The 22,425-nt window shown below is 47.5% G+C and overlaps 7 protein-coding genes across 7 annotated transcripts; 5 read left to right on the top strand and 2 right to left on the bottom strand.

Moving 5' to 3' along the window:
- Positions 1 to 159: 159 nt before the first annotated feature.
- Positions 160 to 1,950, bottom strand: N7489_010843 (uncharacterized protein; the record flags this gene model as incomplete). The annotated part of the gene is made up of 6 exons (XM_056716592.1): positions 160 to 632; positions 778 to 1,004; positions 1,060 to 1,202; positions 1,275 to 1,508; positions 1,564 to 1,668; positions 1,756 to 1,950. 6 exons carry the CDS (start codon positions 1,948 to 1,950, stop codon positions 160 to 162), a joined length of 1,377 nt encoding a protein of 458 aa, XP_056564214.1.
- Positions 1,951 to 3,063: 1,113 nt separating this feature from the next.
- On the top strand, positions 3,064 to 3,401 carry N7489_010842 (uncharacterized protein; the record flags this gene model as incomplete). The annotated part of the gene is made up of 2 exons (XM_056716591.1): positions 3,064 to 3,155; positions 3,194 to 3,401. 2 exons carry the CDS (start codon positions 3,064 to 3,066, stop codon positions 3,399 to 3,401), a joined length of 300 nt encoding a protein of 99 aa, XP_056564213.1.
- A 189-nt stretch (positions 3,402 to 3,590) lies between these two features.
- Positions 3,591 to 5,552, top strand: N7489_010841 (putative GABA permease; the record flags this gene model as incomplete). The annotated part of the gene is made up of 7 exons (XM_056716590.1): positions 3,591 to 3,749; positions 3,806 to 3,876; positions 3,932 to 4,045; positions 4,105 to 4,187; positions 4,248 to 4,649; positions 4,708 to 5,033; positions 5,112 to 5,552. The coding sequence occupies 7 exons, from the start codon at positions 3,591 to 3,593 to the stop codon at positions 5,550 to 5,552; spliced, it is 1,596 nt and encodes a 531-aa protein (XP_056564212.1).
- A 1,892-nt stretch (positions 5,553 to 7,444) lies between these two features.
- On the top strand, positions 7,445 to 9,366 carry N7489_010840 (FAD binding domain protein; the record flags this gene model as incomplete). The annotated part of the gene is made up of 2 exons (XM_056716589.1): positions 7,445 to 8,080; positions 8,104 to 9,366. The coding sequence occupies 2 exons, from the start codon at positions 7,445 to 7,447 to the stop codon at positions 9,364 to 9,366; spliced, it is 1,899 nt and encodes a 632-aa protein (XP_056564211.1).
- Positions 9,367 to 11,033: 1,667 nt separating this feature from the next.
- On the bottom strand, positions 11,034 to 11,636 carry N7489_010839 (uncharacterized protein; the record flags this gene model as incomplete). The annotated part of the gene is made up of 1 exon (XM_056716588.1): positions 11,034 to 11,636. One exon carries the CDS (start codon positions 11,634 to 11,636, stop codon positions 11,034 to 11,036), a length of 603 nt encoding a protein of 200 aa, XP_056564210.1.
- Positions 11,637 to 13,079: 1,443 nt separating this feature from the next.
- N7489_010838 (uncharacterized protein) lies at positions 13,080 to 13,370 on the top strand (the record flags this gene model as incomplete). The annotated part of the gene is made up of 1 exon (XM_056716587.1): positions 13,080 to 13,370. The coding sequence occupies one exon, from the start codon at positions 13,080 to 13,082 to the stop codon at positions 13,368 to 13,370; it is 291 nt and encodes a 96-aa protein (XP_056564209.1).
- Positions 13,371 to 18,358: 4,988 nt separating this feature from the next.
- On the top strand, positions 18,359 to 19,444 carry N7489_010837 (homeobox domain-containing protein; the record flags this gene model as incomplete). The annotated part of the gene is made up of 3 exons (XM_056716586.1): positions 18,359 to 18,463; positions 18,528 to 19,235; positions 19,298 to 19,444. 3 exons carry the CDS (start codon positions 18,359 to 18,361, stop codon positions 19,442 to 19,444), a joined length of 960 nt encoding a protein of 319 aa, XP_056564208.1.
- Between the last annotated feature and the right edge of the window lie 2,981 nt (positions 19,445 to 22,425).

Raw genomic sequence — 22,425 nt, 5'->3', positions numbered from 1 at the left:
TTGACTCGACAGGACCGGCGTTACAGGCATTAGGGTTTTCAATATCATATACAGCATCTATTTCTTCCCCATCTACCAGAGCAAATGATGCATCCCTGGAGCCCTATCCCATATCCTACATCCACACATGACACCAGAAGCCTTAATATAAAACAAAAATTATACATAAGCACAGACATCAACAGAATTAATCTTCAAATCCTCCCGCCTCCTCACCTCCGCCTCATCTTCATATTGAATCGAGTACCGAATCTCCTTATGAATAACCATCTTATCAGGCCCCTCCCCATCATCCACTCGCTCAGTCGCACCACTCGCATGCCGGTTATGCGGCCTCGGTACAAGCTCGATCAAATCAGATTCTGTCGCAAATGAACCCACAGACCCAGCCCTCGCGCCATTCTTCCCCTTCTCCTGTACCTGAAAGCCCAGATTCTTGCGCGGTGCGCTGAGCGGGAACATCGACCGACGTACAGGCTCACGCACCGTATCCGATCTGCCACTCTTCGCATCCTTTCGGTTTTTCCCAAGCGCTCCGTGCGCACGGGGACTGGTATCAACACACAACGAAGGGTCCAGGCGGGGGGCGCTGATTCTCCGACTGTTGCAGCCCAGAGCTAGAACCAGGGCCACTAACGGCCGGAGTAACTAGCGGTGGCTTTGAACCTGTCCCGGCTCTTTTCCTCTGTATGCGGGACTGCGACATGGACCTCGAAGCGGTATTCGAATTCGAGCCGGACCCGGACCCAGACCCGGTCTTCGAGCTTTCTTTCGTACCGTTTGATCTCGACGCGCTATTCTCTAGCGTCGAGTCGCCCGCTGTACCGTAGTTTGTGCTGACGGCTGCCATGAAAGGTCGGAGACAGAATACGCTGCATGCGACTAGGGCGTAGTGAAGCTCGACTTGCATCCAGATTGTTGGTTTGACGGCGGCGAGGGTTGTGTCTTTGTTGTTTAGGGCTGCGTGGAGGGACGAGATGTGGATTAGGGAGAAAATTATGAGACTGGCATTTTGCGGTTAGCCTTGGGGTTGAGATTGGGGATGCGTGTTTTACTCACGGAAAGCGAAATATAAATGCAAATCCGACGGCTAATTTGCGGCGAACGGACATAAACAGACCTTTTAGGAGGATCACGGCGAGAAGGAAGAGGAGGAGCTCGGTTATAACGTCGACTGCGGCGATGAATTGCCATCGTATGTACTACACTTGCGAGATTAGAGACGGCCTCAGGGAAGTCGATGCATATAGTATATCATTGGTGGTTTCACATACCAAGTCGCTGCATTCGCCGCCGTCACTCCGCCAAGGTGTGTTTAGCTCACAGTTGACTAAGACGATGAATATAGCCGGGATTACCCAGGCAGTGCACAGAGCTAGTGTCGCCCAGGATGCACGGTTATGTGGTTTCTGCGGTGTGAGGCGGAGGTAGATAGCCACGACGCAGCATTTGGAGAGGTAGATGATTATGAGAGCGATGATATCGCTTGTTGCAATTAACTTAGGTAGCTGCTCAGTTTGGGTCCATGCAAACAAGATAATAGAATATCAAATAGCGACTTACAGCTTGGATCTGATCGAGTCGACCATCCTTCAATAACGATATAGAAGTCCCGAACCCGCGCGAGCAGGCATAGAAGACGAGACTTGATTGCACCACGGCGACAGCCTGTACAGCAATCAATAATACATGTTAGCAGTGTACTAAGGTAACTCATCCGGCCCAAATTTGACTCGAATTTTCGAGGCAACTCACCGTAGCACCCAACAAAACCCAATCATCGCGCGCAAACGGCGGTATCAGCATGAGCCGCACATATAACCGAATTAAGAAACACACCAAGGACACAACCAGTCCCAGTGCAGCAGTGATAATTACCCACGCGCCATGGTGCAAGTCATCGACAACCTCAAAGGGCGGCGACTGGCCTGGCGGCACATACGGGCCCATGACAGGGGAAGGGAGCAAAAGCCACCGCAAACGACGGAGTCTAAACAAGTACCCTTCTCGTTGTTATGGTGTATATCATGTGGAAGGATGGGTATAATGTGGTGCTATGTGGAATGTATATATGGGCCGCGGTGATCAACACAGACACAGAAACGACTGTGAAAGGCTGTCAGATCCGGGAGCCATGTGGCTGGATGGCGTGGTGAGAATAAGTTAAAGAAAGGGTTTATTTGAGACGCTTGTATACGATAGAAAAACAGGAGTAGGAGATATGCGGGTCAAGGAGAGGCGATAACGACCGAGCTAGGTTCCGTTTCTCCTACGATTCGCTTGCGATTGCGATTATTTCTGTCTTGGGAGACCATATGCTGATATCCGATACGAAACATGGATTATCGAGTCCAGACATGTACGTAAGTACGGAGTAGGGCTGGTGGGGTTCGCCCGATATGGGCAGATATGTTGGAAGGGGGATTCGAATTTGCATGGCCGGTTTATCCCTTTCTTCTTGAAGGGTATAAGCGGTCATTATTTTCGGTGTAAGTTCAGGTTGTCTGGTTGGAATGGTGATTGACCTCTCTCCCTCACGTCGAACTTCGACGTAGTACGGAGTACTCCGTACTGTGGACATGCTACTTTAGGGCAAGGCGGGCCCGCTGTAGGGTCGTCGATCAGCGTGCGCCCTTGAAAATTATGCTGTGGGTCTTTGGGGGGGGTTCGCATCCTATAGGCTGTGGGATTTGTTCTTGGACGAATAAAGCGAGGGGCTTATGCATTCACCCGTTATTTGGATGGAGGCAAGCATGGAGTGTGGCGGAATTGTCTGGGGGATAAGCAACGAGGGGATGTGGGACAGGGATTGATAGAGAGTTAGAAAGTTAGCGCAATTGATGCATCAGAAATGTAACGGGTAGTGGCGCCGAGTCTATTCAAGGGGTCAGGTTTTGTTTATATTTCGTACTTGGTGTGTTGTTTTATTATTTTGTTGGGTGCGCTCTTTAAAGAAACAAGTCATGGTTTATACAACTACGACGGACTAGAAGGATTTAGAGTAGCATTACAACCCCAATAGTCAGTCTGAATTCCAATATCTCCCAAGTTTAACGACATTAAATGGACAAACCCCCTGTGGCATGCAAGGTGCCATCACGCCCCATTCCGGGCAAGGGACTAGGGATAGCAAACTGCAAAAATGAGTCCCGAGAGTCACATTCCCAATTGGATTCGATGCAGCACCCTTGAGTAAAGAACGATGTATCATTCGGATCGTTGCTTGGGTGTTCCGAGGAGGCCTTCTCTCCCACATGGCGTGTGAGAATTATTCACAGGCCATGCCTTGCGCCCACGTCAATACCACGCTTCGGTCCCGGCAATTCAGTGGCCATCATGATTCCAGTCCTTTGGGTCTTCTCCTGATAACTGCCTTTTCTGGCTACAGCCATTTCTGTTAGCTTTATTAGAGGTTGCTTTGATCGTTCGGCGCTTTTATACTTCGCATCCTACATCCTTCAGGGTGTCGAGTTGCCAGGGGATATAGACTTTCTTTTCTATTCTCGCAATCCCCTTTTTTTCGCGGAGAATTTTGTTGTCTCATCCTGAATAGATTTTTCCAATCTAGTCATTCAGACACACACGCGATCATGACGGTCTTCAGCAGGTCCAGACCTGACTCGCAGCAGACGATGACTGGTCTTGACGACGAGGAGTATGCTCAAAAAGGCCTTGTTGAGCCGCGTTATATGGGCACGTTGGCGGATCGTCGTGATATGAATGCTCTTGGTCGAGTCCAGGTTCTGCGAGTAAGTTGCTCTGCTCTTGTCATGGCGGTTGTGGCGGTCTTGCTAACATTAGGAAGAGAAACTTTCGGTTTATCTCTATTGTTGGATTTGGATGCACTTTGATCTGCACATGGGAAGTTATCTTGACGTACGTGCCAGTCCCTGCATATGGTGATCATGCAGACCTCTGACTCCATTAATAGATTGCTGGCGGCTGGCTTGACCGACGGCGGTACAGCGGGCTTGATATGGGGGTTCATCGGCGTCTCATGCGGATTTACCCTTGTCTATGCCAGCATTGCTGAGATGGCCTCGATGTATGTGACTGACGGCATGCTGCCCCTGGCTGGATCCCCGCTAATCAGTCGACAAATAGGGCCCCCACTGCCGGTGGACAGTATCATTGGGTGTCGGAGTTCGCACCAAGGAGAGGACAAAAGTACCTCAGCTATATCACAGGTAATACAGTTGACATAGCTAGTCCTTGTGTAAGTCTAGCTAGCTAATGTATTATCTTAGGATGGCTTTCTGCAATGGGTTGGCAATGCGCTATTGTGTCCATCGCCTACCTTGCTGGCACAATCATTCAAGGCCTGATCGTCTTGAACCGGCCAGATTATGACTTCCAGCGATGGCATGGCACCATGCTAGTAATTGCCATCTCGACATTCTCGATCTTGTTCAACACCTTCCTAGCCAAGAATCTTCCCTTCGTGGAAGGATTGATCTTGATTATCCATGTTATTGGCCTGTTCGCCATCATCATCCCGTTATGGGTACTCGCACCGCGGAATAATGCCCACGCAGTGTTCACCACGTTCAACAACGGGGGTGGCTGGAACAATGCTGGGACGGCAACATTAGTCGGTTTGTCTACTACCATAACCTCCATGCTTGGTTACGATTGCTCGGTTCATATGTGTAAGAAAGAGCCCTATGAACGACATCAGACCTGGTATATTGTGCTGATATTCAAAAGCCGAAGAAATCAAAGATGCATCAGAGACACTCCCAAAGGCAATGATGTCCTCTGTCGCCGTCAATGGTGTGCTAGGATTCATCATGCTAGTCACATTGTGCTTCACACTAGGCGAGGTCGACAAAATCCTCGATACACCGACGGGATTCCCATTCATCCAGATATTCTACAACACCACGGGTAGCATCGCCGCGACGAACGCCATGACCGCTGTGCTAGTGGTGACGCTGACAGCTAGCACAATCACCGAGGTGGCGACGGCATCACGCCAGCTCTGGTCGTTTGCACGGGACGAGGGGCTGCCCTTTTCGTCCTTTTTTGCATATGTAAGTCCCCGATTTAATCCCTGTGTGGCATCTGAAACAAGATGTGTAGAGTCAGCCATATTAATCCGTAACCACTAGGTCACACCCGGCTGGAACATCCCCCTCAACTCCGTGATGGTGTCTCTAGTCATCACCGTGCTACTATCCATGATTAATATCGGGTCGGAGGTCGCCCTGAACGCCGTTATCTCGCTCACGATCACATCTTTATTGTCCGCGTACATCATCTCGATCGGGTGCGTATTTCTAAAACGCATTCGTGGCGAGCCGCTCCCGCACCACCGGTGGTCGCTTGGAAAATTTGGCATGGCAGTGAATATCGGGGCATTGGCGTTCCTCTGTCCGATTTTTGTCTTCGCGTTCTTTCCCCTGTCGACGGATGTTACGGTTGAAACGATGAACTGGAGCGTGGCGATGTATGTTGGCATCGTTGGATCCGCGACGATTTACTATTTGGTTTGGGGGAGACATCATTTTATTCCGCCTGTAGCTTTGGTTCAGCGGGATGAAAATAGTTGAGGATCGCCTCTGGCTCGAAGGGTTTGTCTTTTCTTCTCTCTCTCTCTCTCTCTCTATCTTTTTTTTTTTTTTTTTTCTGTTATTATTTTCCTGTCTATGTTTGACTGCATTGTGTATTTTGATGACGTGATGATGTGACATACTCGGTGTATAGGTATAATGTTGCGATTCTGCTGTTATTATTTATTTGAGTATCAGGGAGTCCTGTTTGAAAAGGACAAAACAGTTACTCCGTACATTGTATAATAATGACGTGGCCTCACCCCTATTAGTGGTGATAGTTACTCTATTTGGAGACTTCTAAGCGCAAAGGCTCGACCATTCAGCCGGCCATCGGCACTGAAATTTAAGTTATCAGATAAAACTGTTTCTTCCTCCTATGACACAAGCGTTTCATGACCTCTGCTACTCCGTGCGCCAAAACCTAAGCTTCTTGTTCGGTCTAACGAAGATGGTGGATCAGCAACACATAAAACGCAGCGCCATTGATAAATAGAGATCTAGTGCACAAGAAAAGCCCGGAGATGAGCTATAAGTGGAGGAGCCAGCCTCATGATATAGGGAGTGGTTTCAGGTTATGAGCGTTATTATTAAATCGTTAACCAGCCACCAATGAAACTTTCGAGCTGAAAGTTCCAGGGGTGATCTGTTTTGTTTACTGTTTTTTTCTAGAACACCCCTAGTTCATTCAATCTGACTGATTGATTCCTGACATCCCCACTTTGGACCGAATGGCTGGGAAATCGATTTTTACCGAGAGTTAAGGACGTGGAAGCTAGGAGAACCGTGATGGGTCAACGCGATACACACTCCGGCTAGGCGGAAAGTGGGGGAGTCCGTAGAGTTCCATTTGGTATTTTATAAGAATGGGGGGTTGAAATCAGGGGAATTTATTTTATAAGTATAAGTACCATATATGTACTCCGTAAGTACCCCCTTAACTGGGATTGCCCGACTAGATGGATGTGGAGTTATCAGATGGGATTGATTACTCGATGAGGACAAATCCGGCCTATCTGATTGATCTGATAACCGAGGTAATATGTATGGTATTGTCATGTTACCAAACTTACCAACATTTTCTGCCGGCCCACCTCGGAACATCCATTTTCTTTCCAATTGCAATTTAAAAATATCCCTGTAAAACCCCTGTCACAACGTAAATTAGGATAGTCTCAATTGCAATCATACGATATTATTACTGTGGTCAGTCCAGATCAACAGCCGGGACTCTCCTCGGCTGTTCCCAGCACCGAATACGGGTAAGGTACAAGGTCATCTTCATATGCACCGTCGATCCGGATGGATATGATGACCCCAAATGGAGCCTTTGCCATATCCAGTAGTCGAGTCCTTATTACTACTGACTTTCAAGATCTACATAAGTCCATATCCCATATCCCATATCCCATATTCCAGCTCTTATATTTGTGTAAAATATCAATGCCGGAACCAACCGCGTAACGTACCCCGTGACGAAGAATGTGGCAAATCTGATAAATCCCTGTACTGTTTCCGACCTTCCTGTGAGATCCCGTATTTCTCATTCCCATACCGTCATTTTCACTTTCCCGGTTCCCTGTACGGAACTATCGCCCCGACCATTCTTCGGGTCCGCGTTCTCCTCCCTCATCCCACTCTTCTATTCCCATGCTCTATTCATAGAAAGCAAAAAAAAAAGGGGCTTTATTACGTCCCTTAACCAGTATCACGTCTCGACTCATATACCCCGGTCTTCCCTCGTTGCGCCGATTCTTGTGCAACTTTTCGGCGACTCCCAACACTCCTCTAAATTTCCTCATGGGTATGCGGAGAGCACTCAATCCCAATTATTTAACCTTTTGAGACTTAGATTCTGATCTATCGAATTAGTTCACGCCGTTCAACCTATCATGCCATCGGCGACTTACTCTACGGGGTCCCGTCCCCGCAGAGGCACTTACCAAGAAATCCCAGTGTCCTCGACCTCCCACCCAGATAACCCAATTCCGGAAGAGCCTCGAGGTGTGCGTTCGCTCTCAGTAACCGATACCAATTTCAACGTCATTTCCTCAGGCTCCTCCCAGGGCACTGTATCGAGCGGCTCAAATTCCCCCGATACCCCTCTAACACCACCCACCGAGTCCCAATCCGAGGAAGAAAATGCAGAGGAAAAGGTCGACGGTGGTCGGCAACGACGACGAGCATCCACTGTCCTCATCTCGCAGAACGCGGTTGATATGCGAAGGGTATTGGAGAATGTGGGCACAGCAGGCACTCAGAAGCTTCAGTCTCTCTGCTGTGGTGGGGGTTGTTGCCGGGGACAGGCATTGCGCCCTGTAGATGGACCGATCTCAGGCTTCAATTCCATCGTTGCACCTATCGGCAACAAGGCATTCGATAGCCTCAAGCTGAACCTTGACCTCCTCACCATGGATAGTGAGCTTTCCAACATTGCCCCGCTCCCAGAGAAGACCGTTTCGTTCAAGCCGCCTCCCGCATCAGCAGCCGACTTGACCTTTGGCCCTGCAGACCATCCGCCAGAATTCGTGCAGCCGCACCCCCTTACCAGGTTTACCGTGCGCCTCTGTTCCACACCCGTGAGTTGACAGGACCCGGAGCCGAGAAGCGTACCTACCACTTTGATATCGATGTCACCGACTACCCCGCCGAAAGCGGGATGGTCGACTTCGTAGTCGGCGGTGCAATTGGCGTGTGCCCCAAAAACAAAGACTCCGAAGTTGAAGAGGTCCTCAACCTCCTAGGTGTTCCGAAGTCTATGCGCGACAAGAAAGTCCTCATGCGCACAACCAAGGGCCGCTGGCCGACAATCTGGGGTGATGACAAGCCGCGCGAACTCATCACTACCCGTCGCGAAGTTCTAAGCTGGTGCTCCGACATCCAGAGTTACGCCCCAACAAAACCACTCTTCCGCCTCCTCGCCGAGTACACAAGCGAGCCAAACGAGAAGAAAATCCTCGAATACCTCTCCTCAGCCCAAGGCCAAGGCGCCTTCTGCGACCTACGCACAAGCTCTTTCGTCTCCCTCACCCAACTCCTAACCGCCTTCTCAAGCTCTCAACCACCCCTCGATCACCTCCTCTCCGTCCTCAACACCCTGATGCCCCGCTTCTACTCCCTGTCCCAAGACCCCCAGATCTCCTGCCAATACAAAGGCACCGAATGCCGACGCTTAATTGAAGTCGCCGTCACAGTTGCAGAATCCGCTGACTGGCGCGGTGGGACCCGCACAGGCGTAGGATCTGGATACCTGGAGTCCCTCGCGCGGCGAGCGATTGCCGCAGAAGCCTCCGGCGAAAAACTGGACCTCCACGTGCCCATGTTCCGAGGACTGATGGCGAACCCTCTCGCAACGCGCTTTGCCTCAGATGGTCCGATGCTCCTCATCGGCGCTGGCGTTGGCATCGCACCTTTCCGTGGCTTCGTGCAGCGCCGTCTGCAGTCGGCGAACTGCGCCAATAAGGTCTGGGTGCTGCAAGGCGTGCGCGACTCGCTGCTCGACGAGCTTTACTCCGGCGAGTGGGGCGTGCATGAGGATAAGGTGCGCACTGTTGTGCAGAGCCGTAGGGGCGAGAGTCGCTATGTGCAGGAAGAGGTTAGACACCAGGCTGACCTCGTTTGGTTCGTTATCAACTCGCTTGATGGTCGTGTCTTCGTTTGTGGTTCGGGTAAGGGTATGGGTGAAGGTGTTGAGGCTGCTCTCATTGATGTTGCTATGGCAAAGGGTAATCTCAATGCTCAAGAGGCCGATATGTTCTGGCAGCGGAAGAAGGAGGCCGGACAGTATATTGCTGTAAGTTTTGATATGTTTTGATGTCTTGGGGGTCTATACTGACTATTTTCAAGGAAACTTGGTGATCACTTAAATTCTAAGTGCCTTGACGCATTGCGCCTTGATGGTTAAATGCTCATTCATGTGCAAAAAGACATCATTGGTCCTTCGTCTGTACATATTTGTCCCATCCTGCCTGCATCTGCAAAAGCTCTGCAAAAGCTCTGCAAAAGCTCTGCGGTTGTTCTTTCTTTTGCTTCAGCTTATGGCTAGATACACTCGACCAGGTTGTCGACTGGCCTTCTCTCGTTTTGCTCTTTGTCTGATTCATGTTCTTTTAGCGGGGCGGTTATTTGTTCTCTCTTGTCTTTTTTCTCCTTTTGCATTCTTTATTTCTCGGGCTTATGGTTGTTATCTCTTTCATTTTAGTTGGATATGCATAAATCAATCTTTGTTTCTATCTGATTGTTCTTCTTGACGAATTCTTCGCACCATATCCCGGAATTATCACGGCGGATTCGCTGCTTGGTCTTGTCCGTCTACTTCACAGCAGTCTCAGATGCCGAACCCAATCATAAAACGACATGATGCACTCCGAAATAGAAAATTATCCTATGTGGAAAGGGAATCGACTACGCATACCATTTTTTGATCTTGCTTTATTTTCACTGTTACGGTTATCCCTGGCCCTCTGAACCATTGATCCCTCTCCTACTTCCATCAACCTACCGCCTATATCTATGAAGCTGTCATCGGCCCCGGGGTTCTCACTTGGTTACCTAAGTCGCCCTCGATATTCAGTGTTGGTCTCTGTATATTAATTTGATTTTGATACTACGGAACTGATCTCATTACGGAACCATCCATGGATGGCCATGGTTGCCTTTGTCAGCACTAGACAACAGAGCTCGGCAATTTGGTTGGTACAAATCAAGACCGGCCATACCATTTGCAGCTCCATAGCCTCGCGAAGGATCAGCTGACTTTCAATCAACCTGGCTAAGCACTAAATAGGGAAAAGACACAGACAAGGTCCACAAACCGCGCGGTATTAGACCCAGAGGCGTTGCGATGAGATCGCCGAGACGATGTCACCGTTGATCTGTTCTGTTCTGGGAACCTATTTATTCATCCCAGTCTGAACTTGTTCCCCCTTTTCATCCTATTCTCTCTAATCCTATCTATATCATGGAGTCCTAACCACCCTACCCTATTATTCCATCAGGCAGTGCCATGTCGACTAAGCATCGGGCCACTATCTTGGGCTGCCAATCTGATTGCCTGTTATTTCCCGTCTTTCCAACTTTATATTCGACCAGTTTGTGCTAGAGAAGGAACAGCCTCACGTCATAACCCAAACAGAAACTACTCAAGGCAATCGTCACCGTCGGAAACTTGAAGTGCAACGTACAGCCTTATATTCGCGCAACAGTGGTGACCTAGGTATCACTCAGCAAAAGATCAGGGTAATAAATCACCCATCCATCTATCTATGCATCATCCATCGTCCACCAAATAAGAACAAGAAACACTGTTGTTGGAGCGATCGAATCAGATTTACCCCAAAGTGCTAGGACATAAACCAAACATAACTTGAAGATACACATGCTGCAGTCAATTGTGTGCTCGAGGTAATTCATCAGGGCATTCTTCAGTCGACTTTCAGGTAAAACAAGAACGGCGGACGCAAAGGGTTAACAAGCAAAGCACTAGAGCATGGCAACAACCACCACAACGGCAGCTGCCCCCATTGGCGCAGCAGTAGCCATAGCAGCTCCCGCATTGGGAGTCTGGGTTGCCTGGCTGGCAGTGAACGAAGCCGTTCCTGCAGTGACATCGATCCCGTAGGAGGTGTAGGACTTCGTTGGCAGGTTCGTGGTGGAGGTGGAGGTAGAGGTAGAGTACGAAACGCCAGCGGTGGTGCCAGTGACTTTCACGCTAAACGAACAGGAAGGAGACTGGGTGGCCTTCGCGAAAGTGCAATCAAAGTTCTGGGTTCCAGTCACAGCATTGACTGATCCCGAGCCCGATGCGGTATATACACCAGTGAGACTGTAGGTGCTCGGGCCCTGGATCATGGTCCAGGGAGTAGCGATTTCGCAATCAGACTTGGGCGCATCGCTCAGACATCTGATTTCGTAGGTGGTGGCGACGGCATTGATCCCAGCGACGCTGGCAGCCGTGCTGGTCCATGGGTGGAGGCTGAGTGAATGAGCCCATTGCATTCCACCGCCGAAGTAGTTGATTCTGGTTGATTCGTCCGCAGTGACGAGGGCAGCTAGTGCCGTTGAGAGAAACCAACTGGTACGCATTATGTATTTCGTTTTGTCTTTGAAGGTTGAACTGCTAGAGCAACTAATGAGAGATTATGGGATCAAGAAAGAGAAAGGAACCAAGTGGAAACGGTTCCTCTTTTAAGTGGCATTCCTCAAACTATCAGGGGCCGGCCCGTATGAATTCAGCCCAGCAAATGAGCTGAAACATTGCAGGCTAACTATGCAACTAAGCAAAGCGAGAGAGTCTCATTGGTTTGGCTGTAAAGGGACGTGCGTAGGGCACCCGATCAGAGCCGGATCAACCGCTGTAGCCTAATTGATGGTGGTGGTGCAGATGCACTAGACAAGCCACCATTTGATACGCGCCCTTTGAACAAAGATATTGGGGAAACTGACTGCAAAACCCATGAAGTCCCTCGATAGGTTTCCATCTTGGGGGCGTGATTAGAGGATCGAGCCCCTTGGGGGCCGTTTCACAAGTTCTCACTCCTGTATCAGGTTGGGGCCGCCCCAATCGAGCAGTGGAAGCATAATGCATCTCGACGACGGAACAGGAACTTTATGCACTGATAATGTATGTGCTGTTCTTCGATTTCTATCGGAGAAGACAGAAATAGCGGCAATTATGATCTACGGCATGGGTGGATGAATTTCTGTGGAGAAGGTAAGTTGGGAGAAAACCCGTAGACTGAATTGAGTGAGACTAGGAGAGAGAAAGAGAGGAAGAACGATCTAGGTAAGGAGTAATGTGCTATCCACCTTATACAGTATGTTTCCTCGGCAATTTCTAGATACTTTTGCAATCTCTAGACCGCTACTCCGCCGAGAAACCGACCAGAGCTGTTTGAGCGAGCGGAAACTGTTAAAACAGGTGCCTAGTCAGGCAGTGGGGATTGGTATATATACCTGATAGTTCAGGCCGGTATACTAACTAGTTAACTAACTAAATAGGAGCTCGTCTTCTTTCTCTACTAACTATGAGCAGCCGCATACTTTGCCAACACATTATTTGCCAGCCTCGCTGTTGTACTTGTATTCAGTATGACTGTCGCGTAGTGTGGAAGTCACATATCTGACAGAGGTATCCCTATAAGAAAATACGACATTGTCGGGTTGTTTGAATATCCCATTGATTTAGAAAGCTTTCCCTTCGTGTAATATATAAGTGATGCATAGCATATCAAAGGTGCAGTGTCTGTGGTATACTTAGGTAGTGTTAGACTCGAGAAATAGAGTTAAGCATCCAATGTTCCTCCGCAGGTGAACCATGGTATGAACCCCGTTGCACTTCCGAAGTTCTATGGCTTCCATGACTTCCCTTCCAAGGTTTCCAAGGTTTCTTCCGGATATATCAGGCAGACCTGGAACGGCGGTATGTGAGCTATTCATGGCTGCCTAGCCTCGAGATATTGTCCAAGTAACCATCCTGAATATCATCCGCATTTCTTCCCTACCTAGGTGACACCCCTTACTATCAAAATGTCAGAAGAAGAAATAAACCCCGAACTCCTTCCCATCACCATTTCCGCAAACACTCTAACTCCAAGTCCTAATGCTTCACGTTTCGATCTCCTTTACTCCACCATCGAAGCCACCATCCAAGATGTGCAAGCCCGATCTGAGATTGACCGTCCGGACTTAATTGTGATTACCGATATTACAACACAAGAGGGTGAACACCTCTGGGACATACTTGAAGAAAATTTCGAGTCGAGAGGGATCCGAAAGACCCTCGATACGCGTAACAGAACCTTGAAAATCAAGCTGTGAGTCTATGGCAGGGAAAATGGAAACATATATATCGCTTTTCAACGAGGCGTTTATTGCTACAGAATGAAAGACTGAAGGTCCCTATTTTAAGTTGCAAGATCATGCGGTGCTTGCTCCAGGTTAGAGAAAAGGCCACGTTAGTTATTTGCTGTTCCTAGGCCGACAATAGGATTCCCGAATAGGAATTCAGTTGCTTCTTTCTTATCCTCTAACTCCTCGTCTCCCGCCTCCTTATTAGAAGCCTAGGAGACGTCGACGGCAATGATCTCCCTTTGTTTTGTGTGAGCAACTAACGGCAAAGAAGCAAAACTAGGTAATATTTCGCTGATTGTTATTTCCCTCTGATGTGACACAAAGACGCTAAACCGACGTGGAAGCAGCGCCCTTATAGATAATACAAGACAGACACAAAGTTCGGAACTGTCACAATACTCGGGAATTCCTGCTGCAATCTGATTGCATTCTTATTCGGCGCCTGATGCAAGCGGAATAAGTTGAGAAGGCGATTCGCTTCCTTGAGCCATAACCCTTCGGTGTGGAAAAGGTTAAAGAGACCACACAACATCAAAACGTTGAGCTTGACACCACCCTCGGTGATACAATTAACACAACGAGGGTTGCCTAGATGGGACGATTACGCTAACAAATATGGATGTAATGCCACGTTTGTGCAAATTCATGCTTCTTATGAATAGGAAACAGTGTGAGCAGTTGAATTCAATTCATGTTTCTCTCGCTTAGTTTGGCATCTAACCCGTTAAACCGCGTCTTTATTTCCACTATATTACTCTTAGTGAATCTCCAGCGCTGAAATGTGGATATATTTCAAGGAGATACCAAAACTCCCCTCAGGTGTGACTTGTTCAGCATATGTGATAAGTGGGCTATGCCGTCCTCGCCACTCCGTACTCGTACATGGCCTTCCGGTTCGAAAATGGAGCGAGTGACATTTAGGGGGATATATGCTTATTTATATCCCCAATTTTATTGCATTAGGAAGTAGCAGGAAGTGATACTTCTGACGTCTCACATAGGATCAAAGTCTTTCCTAATCGAGCGAGAAAACGTTAGATGTCGGCTCTAAATTTAGCCGTCGAGGTAGCAAAGCTCCAACCGAGCAGAAATCAGACAAAGAAACAAAGTACTATACTATCGACACGGTCTTTAGCGCCGAGTCAGGCACTAATGCATAGCCCACCGAACCATCACCCGAGCTCCCGTCGCTACACCTTTCATCATCCAGCAACTCAGATCACTCCATAGGGGCAGGAATTCCATTTCCGGGCCTTGCCTAACTGCCTAACCCGTTCAAGAAAGAGACATCTGACACCCACCCGCGTCATTTAAAAGACAAGGCCCCATCTAAAAATAATATAATATTTGATCTGACCAATAGAGGAAAGACCCTGTAATATCACTTTGCATGGCGACGAGGGATTGGTGGCCTTATCACGAACTATACCCTTGGCACACCCGAATCATGCATGAGTGGTCCTCCGGTGACACGAGTCTATGTTGTTTTGGGCAGCCAAATAAGCAAACAATCCGGATTATTGTCCAAATTCTAGCCAGGTACATACTTAAAACGTGCACCTATCAACGACCTAGACGTTTAATTCAGGGTGGTTTATGCAGAGGGCCCTTTTGGGATGCCCATTGTTGCATCATTGTGTCACTATGCTATGGAGTGGTTACTTGTGCTATGAGCCATAAGCTGCAGATCAACTTATTATTTTTAATTATATGTTTTCCTAATGACAATTCCTTTCTGATACCCACATCGACAGTTGGGGGAAAAAGAAGAAGAAGAAGAAGAACCGGGCCTGCTTTTGACGGTTCACAAAAAGGAGACTTGTATTGATTCTAGAAGGAATTCTTGGCAATTCAATATTATAATAGACCAAATAGAAGCTCAAATGTCAGGAAAATGAAAATAAGGTTAAACACCCAAAAATTGGATCGAAAAATAAAATAAAATAATAGTATATAAAATAAAATGTAAAATGTAAAATATAAAATTTGGAATAAAAAGTAAATTAAATTAAAAATAAAATAAAATAATAATAATAAATATTAAATAAACCCCCGGCAGACCCAAGAACCGGGAAATGAAAATGACAAATACTGCAAGTATCCATGGATCAGTATGTGCTCCCACCGATCTGGAGTAATTCCTCCGACGCTAGGGTTTACAGGCCAAAACTATATGACCCCTCTCTATTTCCCCTCTCATGACTCTGGCTTCTTTGAGAGGACCAATCATTCGCATTTTGGACCAGTCCATTCTCCAAGAGACGATCCTGGTTGCCTGCGAGATCCGATGATCTGCATTCCTTCATGCACGATCTCTGATCTCGTGAATGAGGATCTAAGGGCATGGCAGGTATGACGATCGGATGAAAATTCCAATTTCTTTTTCACTTTTCTCTACGCAGTTTCTTTGTTGAAGTGTACGAAGATCCTCCGTTTGAGAGTTTCATGAAATAAATCTTTCAAATTCCGATTTTTCGAACCAGATCTCCTTGGAACGACGAATCAAAGACAGTCTCGGTAGATCCAAAGCTCCGAGGCTGGCTCCATTCGATCGGAAATAATTTTCGGATTTATTTTGAAGGGGATCTTCCATTCGATGGGTGGGTCGACAATATGGGCCTAAAAGACATACTTTAGGGCCCGAGGTGACTGCGCTGTACGGAGTAAAGTTCAGTTATTAAACTTTGAAGTACATAGACTCGGGTGTCAGATGAAGGCGGGTTATTATAGGGGCTATACTATAGGGCTGTACAGGGGAAAGTCAACAATTCCAATATGATGATAGTACATAGACGGATACTTGTCTCATCGTACCATTGTGCTCCAGGATTCACTAGGAACCTGTCCAATCACAAAAAAATTCAGAAAAAGGGACTCCATTGTTCCGACTTGATTGGCTGACTAGCGCTAGGCTGAATAAGACTCAGCTCGCATTTATGTACTCCGTACGAAGAGTAGTCCAGTGATCTCCAGACATGACAGGCTTGTGCCACTATTGAATTGTCAGAATGTGACTAGTTTCTAGAGCGGGTCTGTTAGTGCAATTTGTGTCGTGTCAAGCTGAGAAACTGCTCCAGAATATAACTAGTGGTCCAGATTCCATCGTCTGGACGCGATACGCGAGGTAAAGATGCTAATTAGCGCAAATCACTCAATTTACGGTCGGCGAGGTTCTGAGCTAAGTACCCAAAATGCAACACAACTAAGAGATATCATATGCGAGCGTATCTTCAATCCAATCATATCAATAGCCGCGATGTTACCAGTTCACGAGTGCATTACGTCGTGACAGCAGGCGGGAAAAGAAAAAGGAAAAAACGAAAGCGGGTTCTCCGGGTGATCCTTGATCTGACATACAACATACAACATACGGAGACAGAAAATAAATTTCTAAAAAAGAAACCAGAAAAAAAAAAAGCCTTGGGCGCCACAAGCTCTCGAAGGAAGTGGAGAGATACAAATTGAAGAATCCCTTGGTGATCTATCCCTGTAGACCAATACCAGCCCCTCTCCCTTTCCATTTGGTCGATCAATCACCGTGCCCACCGATGAGAGGCTCTAGGCAATCTACGATCGATCCGAGACGTCACCTCTGCGGATTCTGATTCGCCCAAATTAAATCCAGAACTTTTCTGTCTTTTGTATCCACCATCCGGGTTAAGCTCTCTTCGTGACAACTCTCCTTGGAAGTGGCGATCTTTTGTGATTCGGCGTCTGGAAGATCCACTTTGGATAGTCTCTTTTTTTTGGTTTTTTACCATACGAGGTTCTACATCTTTTAGAGTTGACACTCTGGTTGTCTTTTCCTCTTCCACCGGAGTGGGTGTTTCTTCCCTTTTGTCACTATTTTGTCACGAACTACTCCGTACCGAGTACTAAATCCCGAGTACTGAATCATAGATCCCCCACAGGAAAAAAGCAATATGGGTGTGATTTGATTTAATATGTATTTAACAACTAATTAACTTTAGCCTGACTCAGGCACATCATGACAGAATTCCCCCCCCCTCCTTACTCCCCTGTCTGTCGGACATCCCCTCTTCCCCAACATTTCCTATGTACTCTCTGTATATTCCCTATGATTGTTCTTTTATAAACATTTACTTTTCAAGTATACTATACTGTCTGGATTCAGTGTGATTTCAAAGGATCTTGGGAGATCTATCTTTTAGGATAATTGGAAATACTTATTGGCTTATAAGCACTGGCATAGGATCCCCTAATTTGACGTACACTAGTGAATCACACCAGGTTTCCCAAAGAGTTATTATATTTTCAATTACCAAAGAACCCCGACGTCCTTTACCCCGAAGCATCCAATCAAACCCCCCTCCTAAAATACAACGGAGTAGTTCGTAAGATAGATCCGCTAAGACTATTTCCATAGGAACCAAAGACTATATCTGTCAACCTTAACCATTTTCTCTTCTCCGCTATGTATGCCCTTGACGCGGAGCCCTTGGTGCTCCGACTCAATGTACCCACTAAGCCCACGATCGTCATTTTTCGGCCCCCCCCTGTTCTTGCTTTCCCATGGACCTGTACCAGCTGGATCTTTTTTATTTTATTTTATTTTTAATTTACTTTAATGTAGATTTTGGGGCCACTTTTTTTTATGGTAGAAATAATGTACGGGGCCCTGCATTATTTGGGAAACCGCATTTCCATCTTTGCCCTCATTCCCCAACCTTGCATATAATCTTGGCCTTTCTCTTTTTATTTTACCATGTCAACGTAAAATCAGCCTGCTTTCCCTGGTGAGTGCTTCTTTCGGATACTTTCACCCCTCATCTCCTCCCTCTTATACCTTTTCCTGGAGAGTCTCGACCTTTTGAACTACAGACTCGTCTGATATTCGATTCTGACTGTGTCGAGTATAGTTCTTATTTTGTAATACACTGTGAAACTATTTTCCGGACATTTCTACTCTTGTCCCTCCCCCGAATACCTTGTCTATGTCACAGTCCCATGAGGTAGACGAAGATACCAATATGGCTATTTCGTATACAACCCAGTCGCCAACCGGACACCCTCACCAAACCCTCCCCTCATTCCGCGAGGTAAGATTATACCCTTCAATCCTTTCAGAAATACGACCTGAAGTCAATATCTAACATCCCTCAGCTGCTCCCCGCTCACCTCCACGATGAAATCGAATCAACATCCCCATTCTACACCACCCCCCGCCACTCACAAGACCGCCCACCCTCAGGCCACGAAATGGCCAACCCCCGCTCAATCACATACGCCAACCAAACCAACCAAATTCCCTATGAATCCCACCGTGAATACACAGTCTCCCGCGGCGCAGACCACCAACCCCGCATGCCAGACCCAGGCCACCACATGCATCTAGCCGAAAACTCATCCCGCGGGCCCAGCCCAATTCTCCCCCCGATCCGTGACCTGGACTCCATTCCTGGTCGAGCAATGAACCCGGCCTCCAGCAGCGGGTATTCCGAGCGCCCCCCACGCTCCGACCCCTTTGTTGCACAGGAATACCGCCAGCCTGCGCCGACTGCAGCAATGTCCGCTGATCCGCGTGGCGAGCACTTTGCCCAGCCCATCATGCATCCCCAGTCGCCATATGGACACCCTGGTATGGCGTATGCGGATGAGCAGATGTCGCCGCAGATAATGGGACACGGGCAGGGAAATTTCGGCATTATGGGTGACCCAATTGATCCTAAGACGAAGCGGAGACGGGGGAATCTACCCAAGCCTGTTACAGATATCTTGCGGGCTTGGTTCCATGAGCATCTTGATCACCCTTATCCCAGTGAGGAGGATAAGCAGATGTTTATGACGAGGACGGGGCTTTCGATTAGTCAGGTGAGCATGTTTGAAACTGGAGACTGGCGACTGAGTTGCTAACTTTTGTCTTTTCTATACAGATTAGTAACTGGTTTATCAATGCTCGGAGACGACAGCTTCCTGCGCTGCGGAACCAGATGCGCAGTGGTGCGGATACGGAGTCTCAACGGCAGTCGCCTTTTAGTGATGTGGATGGATCGGAGCATATGCCCTCTCCTCGTCACTAGTGGCGATAAACCTGGACCTCGAGGTTCGGGTTTGATCACGGCACCCTTCTTTTCGTTTCTATTCACTCTTCAACGTTACACGGCATTCGAAACGTCAGCGTTTTATTCACTTTACGACTGGGACGCTTTTATCTTGTTTCTCTCTACCATTTACGATTCACGGGGTTGAGGACGGCGGGCTTGATAGACTGGCATCTTTCTTCCTTTTTCCTATGTGTTTAATGTTTTTTTCTCCCCCTTTCTCACCTTCCATGTCTCTGGAGTTCACTCTACATGTCACATTGCCGTCCGGTACGAAGACTCTGGTCGGACATTATATTTTGATACCCTTTCTCTATGGTCGCGTTTACCAAGCGGGAACTCATTTCGTGGGAAATCGACAGGCAAAAGGGGTACACGACAAATTATGGCATTGGGAATCCCATTGAATCCTTTGTATGATCTACTCTACTTTGTGGTTTTCTTTTCTCTCCATGTTGCGCCGCATTTCCATTGCATTGTGTGTCCCTGGACAAGACCCGCGAAAATTGCATTACTAGGTGTTCTTTCAAATCTGCCTGACACTATTTTTCTTTCTTTTCCAAATCTCATTTTCCGATTCTGATAATTGTCATTTCTCCATCCCTACAAGCGCCAACGCGGATCCGAGATGTGAAGCAATACCGAGATATGGAGTACTAAGCAGATCTCAGCTGCCCACCGCGCAACCCGTCTCCACTTTGTCCCCATCGCGACTAGCCTATCCATGTTCTTGCTCGCATCCCGAAACGTGGATCTTACCTTACCCAGGCTCTTAGCAAACACCCTTTCGATCCCCATGGTCTTGCGAGCTTGCGGACTGGCCTGGATATAATTTACCGCATGTCGATACAATATACGTGACCAAAGCTATCTGAACACATAATTTTCTTGAGCCATTTTCAAGGTTCCAGGGAAATGCCATTGAAAGAGTGGCTTGCGGGCCGGGGGCAAAGGGCCAGAACCATGGTTTGGACTGTCACTAAACCACTAAATTCCAAATTGATAGACCCGTAAACTAGTGGATATTCGACTCCACCAGGGCATGTGTCAAGATCGACCCCATTTTTGACTTTTTATTTTGTTCATGACGTCGACCTCGGGAGTTACCAAAATATCAACCTCATCCCTACCACGGTCTATGTTCCTTTTAACTTTCAGATACCGCTTAAAGTTTGGTTCGCGAGGGACCTCAGTATGATCTGATTCTGTTATACGCCTTGAATTGCATTCAACATTAGGCTTATAATAAAGTTATCGAAAGTATTAACTTTCAAGATTCCGAATGGATTCCAGGCGTGAACTGACAGCTGCATGGAACCCAACTTAAACTTCAGCTTTTCGGTCCCTCCGTCGGTCCACAAATCTACAAATCTACAAACTTAGACATCCACAAATCCACAGAGGAACCACTCCAGACCATGGAACTTATTTTGACTTTGTGTCAGCCACGTGAGCCCGGATTCGATCCAGATCTCCTTCTACACGGGGTATATTCGGGGCTTTTTTACCTTTGACAGCCCCAAAGCGAGGTATATCGACGTGTTCGACCAGACTTAATTTTGATGTGGAATTGAACATGCTAATTAAACATTTACAATAACGGATGGTTCGCTCAACCATACATGGCTTATTCTGGAATATTAACTAAGCTTGCTCGGATGCTATTCCGATTCCGAAACATACCTGAATTGAGCGCGCTTGGGAGCTGAGACAGGTGAAATTCTCTTCGGTCGCACCACATTACTAACGGATTGTACCTGGCCGTTTCTATTTTTTGTGTTCTTTCTAGTTTTTCCGAGCTGACCCCGGAAGACACAATTATGGGGTCCTGACAGACCCCGAAAAACTTACTTGACTGCCGATCTTGGGCTTCGGCCACCCTACCGAGTAGAATTGAATCATTTGGAGAGGCGGATACAATAATACGGATTATACGATGTAGGATCTACCACCGCTCAGGTATGTACAGATCTCCAAATTTGAGACTCCAGTGAGGGGACTGCAACCCACTTGGTTGAACTCATATTTTGAAAGGGAAAAAAAAAAGTGATATCAAATTCGCATCCCATGAACCGAAAGGAAAAAAAAAAAAAAAAAAAAAACAACAAACAGGGAAAGGAAAGGAAAGGGGCAAAACCAGGATTAGGGTTGCAGTTACACATATCTGCCCCGTGCTGCAAAGATGTAAATAGCATCTACGGAGTAATGTACCTCGACATCATAAAAAGCAAAATAAAAAAAGCAAGCATCCCATGTATACGGAGTACAAAGTACATATGTTGTACCCTCGGGATACAACATAAAGATATAAACGACTAGGGGTTGAACCCCGTAACTTAGTCCCAGATAGGAGGGCAGCGGATATGCAAGCCACTCAAGCCCCGGTATGCACTATCTCTGGCGTCCACGACTGGCCGATCTCAAAAGTAAAAAACGCACCCAACGAAAGTCGTGCAGCGTGCAGCGTGCATACAACTTCCAGTTTTCGTCGAGCTCGGCCGAATCACAGTCTATGGGAACATTTATCCACCCCCCTTACCGTTGTACCCTTACAACCTTGCCTCTGTCACTTGTCAACCAACCCAAGACAAAATGCCCAACCAAATCCCGGTTCTGCGGGTTCTGCGGGTTCTGCGCCTTACACTTTCCGAATCTGTTTCCGCCCTTAGATTTCTCGCCACTACGGTGGAACCCCGATCGGTGTCTTAGCCACCCCCACTTCAGCCATTCGGTATCCAGATACTTGCATCCGACCCGTCACATAGCGGTGAAATTGGCGTCTGACACTTCGTTGTGCACATGCGCACGTATACACATTTGGAGCTGTATTAGGCAACTATCGCGCATATGCTCCGTACGTCGCACATATATGTTGGGTGCTATGTATGTGTACGTCTTCCCCTCTGCGCTGTCACGGGCGCTTAGGCCTCGATTATGGACGTGCGTGTCGATCACAACGA

This window comes from Penicillium chrysogenum (assembly GCF_028827035.1).
Source record: "Penicillium chrysogenum strain IBT 35668 chromosome Unknown utg000005l_segment0_segment0, whole genome shotgun sequence".
NCBI lineage: Eukaryota > Fungi > Ascomycota > Eurotiomycetes > Eurotiales > Aspergillaceae > Penicillium > Penicillium chrysogenum.
The sequence above is the reverse complement of the archived record's forward strand: the minus strand, read 5'-3'. Positions and strand labels throughout refer to the sequence as shown.